Source organism: Equus asinus, chromosome X, assembly GCF_041296235.1.
Source record: "Equus asinus isolate D_3611 breed Donkey chromosome X, EquAss-T2T_v2, whole genome shotgun sequence".
NCBI classification, from domain to species: Eukaryota; Metazoa; Chordata; class Mammalia; order Perissodactyla; family Equidae; genus Equus; species Equus asinus.
In genome coordinates this window covers 68,048,304-68,053,819 of record NC_091820.1, presented here as the reverse complement: position 1 = coordinate 68,053,819, position 5,516 = coordinate 68,048,304, and the positions used below count along the sequence as shown (strand labels likewise).

General features: G+C 41.8%; 1 protein-coding gene across 1 annotated transcript; it reads right to left on the bottom strand.

Annotated features, from left to right (window-relative positions):
* Window positions 1–2,190: 2,190 nt before the first annotated feature.
* Window positions 2,191–3,005, bottom strand: LOC106822363 (peroxiredoxin-1). The gene has a single exon (XM_044744231.2). The coding sequence runs from the start codon at window positions 2,992–2,994 to the stop codon at window positions 2,395–2,397; it is 600 nt and encodes a 199-aa protein (XP_044600166.2). The 5' UTR covers window positions 2,995–3,005; the 3' UTR covers window positions 2,191–2,394.
* Window positions 3,006–5,516: the final 2,511 nt, after the last annotated feature.

Sequence of the window (5,516 nt, the reverse complement as noted above, 5' to 3'; positions counted from 1 at the left end):
GTGGTTAAGTTTGCACGTTCCACTTCTCGGAGGCCCAGGGTTCGCCGGTTTGGATCCAGGGTGCGGACATGGCACCGCTTGGCAAAAGCCATGCTGTGGTAGGCATCCCACGTATAAAGTAGAGGAAGATGGGCACGGATGTTGGCTCAGGGCCAGTCTTCCTCAGCAAAAAGAGGAGGATTGGCAGTAGTTAGCTCAGGGCTAATCTTTCTCAAAAGGAAAAAAAAAAAGAGCTCGAGCTTTGGAATCAATCACACTTGGGCTCAAATCTAGACTTTGAGAGTTACTAGCTAAATGACTGTGGGCAAGTTAATTTAATCTCTCAGTCTTCTAATCTATAAAATTAGGATAATGACCCACAGGGCCATTGTATTAAATGAAATAGTGTATGGGAAGTGCTTATGTAGGTATATATAGGTATATATAGTGCCTGGAACAAAGTATATGCTAAAAAGGTGGTAGATTGACAACAATTAGGGAATTTTAGGGGACAAAATTCTTCAACTGCTTTTTAAGGACAACAACATTCTATAAAAGATTTCAATTTTCATAACGATCTTAGCACATATCACTGTAAGAATTACTATTCTGACTTAAAACATCATTTGCAGTTTTGATTCTAGCACAAAAGGATGGATAATGAAGTCTTTACAATACTGCTTTAAATGAAGAGAAATGTGCAGTGAAATTTGTAACTTTCTCTTATCTAAGCAATGCAAGTCTGTCATTCCTTAATTCTAATAATTTTTGAGTGTGTGTATATACATATCAGTTTATAATTCTTTGAATTTTTCATTTCAAGACTAACTGACATGCATCCAAATTAGGATATGAGCTTTCCAGTAAAGAAACAAAATGCATTGAGAAAATATTGATCACTTTTTTCCTCCTAAATATGTAATTTTCCTAAATATGTTGGGCTTCACATTGCTTATGGGTCATAGTTTAAATTTCCTTTTACTACTGCCTTTTTAATTTTTGCAGCTCTCTCATCAGTCCAATGATAGGGATTTTATACACATACCCACTTTCCTGATATGAATCTTCCGGGCTGACGCATTTATTTAGATGAGTGGCTGTTTCTTCAATTTTAGATTCAGTTACAGCTTGTGGTTCATATGGTGTATCTGTAGGACTACATGACTTCCCTGCTTTTATTAAAAGATGAGAAGACCTACAAGTAACTTCTCTCTGTGAGCTTGCTTAAATGGTTCACTGCAGAGCTTCTGCTAATATAATTCCACTTGTAAATTTTTTTTTTTAAGATTTTATTTTATTTTATTTTTTCTCCCCAAAGCCCCCAGTACATACTTGTATATTCTTTGTTGTGGGTCCTTCTAGTTGTGGTATGTGGGACCTGCCTCAGCGTGGTTTTGATGAGCAGTGCCATGTCCGCGCCCAGGATTCGAACCGACGAAACACTGGGTCGCCTGCAGCGGAGCGCGCGAACTTAACCACTCGGCCACGGGGCCAGCCCCCTTGTAAATTTTTTTTTGATCTATTACAGAGCCAGTACCAGACATTCATTAGAAGAGGCCAAGCTTCAGGTTCTCATTCAGTCCTCTCAATAGCGTAAAGGTAAATGTCCAAGTAATCTCTTTGAAGCCTTAACCTACAACCCAGCCTATAGCATAAATTGCAATGCCTTGGCCAACACTAGAGCTCCCTCACATATATAGTGAAACAAAATGTTAACACCTTGGTTTAGTTCCATTCCCTGTGTCTACTTGCATTTCCCCTCAATATAACTTCCTGATTCTGAGGCATCTCTCACTCCTCATTTTCCCCCAAAAGAGGGAAAACAGAGGCAAGCCAGGTGGCACAGGGGTTAAATTTGCACATTCCGCTTTGGCAGCCCAGGATACGGCGGTTCAGATCCTGGGTGCAGACCTACACACTGCTCATCAAGCTATGCTGTGGCAGGCATCCCACATATAAAGTAGAGGAAGATGGGCACAGATGTTAGCTAAGGTCCAGTCCTCCTCAGCAAAAAGAGGAATACTGGCAGATGTTACCTCAGGGCTTATCTTCCTCAAAAAAAAAAAGAAGAAGGAAAACAAAGAGCAAATTCCTCTTAAAATCAAAGGCTAAGGCCCCCTAAAATGAAGAATCAGCATGGTCTCAGTTCAAGTTTAATAGAAACTACAAAAGATCAAAAGTGATGCCTCACTACTGTACACATTAGTTGGCCTGCCCCACAGCACAGCTCAGGCCATTCCCTCCAGAGGAAGGACGGCTGGCCTCCCCAACCCCTGCAGGAAAGGCCTGTCCTGTCCCATATCACATCTGGGCTGAGTCTAAGGCCTTGTTATTTTAAGCATGACAATAGTACAATAAAAGAAGTTTTGTCTTCATGGCTTCCCACCAGAGCCTGGCCCTAAAATGGCCCAGCACTCATTTCTGCTTCAAGAAATATTCTTTGCTCTTCTGGACATCAGGCTTGATGGTATCACTGCCAGGCTTCCAGCCAGCTGGGCACACTTCCCCATGTTTGTCAGTGAACTGGGAGGCCTGAACTAGTCTCAGAGTCTCATCCACAGAGTGGCCAACAGGAAGGTCATTCACGCTGATCTGCCGGAGGATACCTTTATCATCAATGATAAAGAGTCCCCTGAATGAGATGCCTTCATCAGCCTTTAAGACCCCATAGTCCTGAGCAATGGTGCACTTTGGGTTGGATACCAAGGGAATGTTCATGGGTCTGAGTCCTCCTTGTTTCTTGGGTGTGTTGATCCAAGCTAGGTGACAGAAGTGAGAATCAATAGAAGCTCCAATCACTTGGCAGTTGAGTTTCTTGAATTCTTCTGCCCTATCACTGAAAGCAATGATCTCCGTGGGGCACACAAAGGTGAAGTCAAGAGGGTAAAAGAAGAACACAACATATTTTCCTTTGTAGTCAGCTAGGTTGATATCTTTGAACTGACCATCTGGCATAAGAGCAGTGGCTTTGAAATTGGGGGCAGGGTGCCCAATTTTGGCATTTCCTGAAGACATCTTGCTATCTGCAGCTCCGGCACACAAACCAACAAGACCAGTCAGGAAGACGTGCCTCCACTTGAGAATTTTTAGGAACTCAAAAATTGTCATTTAAGATTCCATGACCACAGTTTAGGCTGGAAATCTCTTCATATTACCTTCTTTCTTAAAGTTTTTCATGATTAAGGATGGCATATGGGAATAGAAAATGATTTTATCTTGTTCTTGGTTTGCACAGGTCAAATCAGAAGGAAGATGGTTAACCATTTTCAGTGAGATGACTTATTGTGATTAGGCAAAGAATACAGGTGCCAGGCTTGCTGTTAGTTTTCATGTGCATCACTCACTAATGTATCTTGCCAATATCTTTGAAGACTAGCTTTTTGTGGAACAGTTCCTCAAAGCATTAAAAACAGTTTAAAGCACAAAAAATTTATATAGAACAAGACAATATCATCATATAAATACTTCTGTAGTTTGCACTTATCTAAAAGCTATATTATGTGCAAATGCACAATTAAACAATATTGCCCCCAACAATCCTCTTCTAGTGCATTGGCTCACCACATAAACACATTCTCTCATAAATTACCTAATTCTGGAAATTTAAATAACAAAAGACTTTTGCTGCATCAACAGCAGCTGATATTTACTACTTAGCATTTTCTCCTTATGCATTCTATGCCATTAGGCCAAACATTTGATGCACAATATATTCACTACTCTTGGAATGAACCTGTTTGACTTTGCTGCTATTAAGACTAAAACGATCAGCATAAGGACATATGCTGTCGTCCTGTTGAACAAAACGTACTTCAAGTCTTTTGTTTTTACTCTGTATTTAAATCAAATTCATCAAGTGTTCTCTTTTTGTATATCAGTGTTTCAACATCTATCATAAATAAAGCCTTTACTGTTTCTGTGTTCTCTAATTTTAAGTGTTTTAAAGTGAGATATTCCTATGCTTTTGTTTTTAATAGTAACTATAAATCTGCTGCAATTGACAAAGGACTTATCTGAACACTGAATACTATTAAAATTGAGAAACTTAGCAATTAGGTGACAATCCTGCAATGGAAATTCAAAGCAACTCTTAGGATTTAAGGCACTCAGGTTTTTGAAAGGCAAAGGGAATTATGATGTTAAAAGTTAGATAATTCAATATATTTTAGGTTGAAGGTGTGGCTTATCTAGAAACAAAGAATTAGAGTAGAAGAAAACATCAATAACAATACAAAAATAAGGATATTCCTTGCTGTTTATGCAAGTCATCAATTAAAAATATACCATGCTCCTTGCAATGACTGTGTTCTTAAAAGATGCAAGATAGAGATGACATCAGCATCGTGGCAGAGTGAGTTGTTCCCTTTGTCTGTCCTCTATAAGGTTCAACCAGTAGGACATCCATAGACTAACAAAAGACTCTCTGCACAGCACATCAGAATGCCTGAAAGATACATACATCTATACATCTGAAAGTGGGTGGACTGGACCTCCTGGAGGTCCTGGATATGAAACCAGGTCCATGATGAAACCAGGATAGCACTGGTGGCAGTTAGGAAGCTCCAGGGTCTGTGGCTGCACCTGTGACTGAGGTCCCAGGAACCGTGGTAACTCCCATAAACAGAGACACCAGGAACCCAGGCAGCCCAGACTGCTGGAGGCATCAGAAACTGCTGCAGTGCCTGTGACCAAAGGTTCCACAAATCGCACCAGCATCCAAGACCAGAGGTTCCAGGAGCCTCAGCAGCACATGTGAAACAGGCACACCTTCTCCAGTGACAGTGATGGTGTTGCCTGGAATCTGGCCCACCCAGCAGTGGTGGTGACACCCACAAACCCAGAACCTGTGGCAGCAGCAATGCTAGCTCCCCTAGAAAACCTGGAAGAATCATTGCATGGTGCTGCAGTGGCTGAGGCTGCAGAGAGCCCACAGAAAGCCTGACAACAGTGAAAGCAAAGCCCAAAATCCTATTCCCTGCCAGCTGCAGTGGTGTCTGCAACTTCAGCTCCCCCACCCGTGGCAGCAGTGCCTGCAGACCCAACAAACCTGGATGAGCCAGAGGTGCCTGTGACCTTGGCTCCTGCCTCACTCTCCCACTCTCCACACCACAGTGGGGGAACTCACCACACAGACAACCCCAGAAGCAGCAGAGGTACTTGCTAGCTTGGTGACCTCAGTGGCAACACCCACAGCTGCAGCAACATCATAAGCAGCAAGGCACCAGCAACCTCAGAGTCACAAGCAGCACAATGAGGGCACTTATGACACTTCAGGTAAAGACAGTGGAGGGTGGAAAGTGCAGGTTCTCAGATACAACCACAAGCAGCTCAGAATCAAAGTAAACAAAGCCTTACATAAATAAGGAATGTGTTTGCTACCACAAATGAGCTGGCAGAAGAACAACTAATCAAGCACCATGTAAAACTACTTTAATACAGTATAACAAAAAGAAAATGACAATTCTTCAGAAACCAAACTTGAAGTCATGGAAGACTGCAATCTAACTGACAGAAAATTCAAAACAGCTGTCATGAAG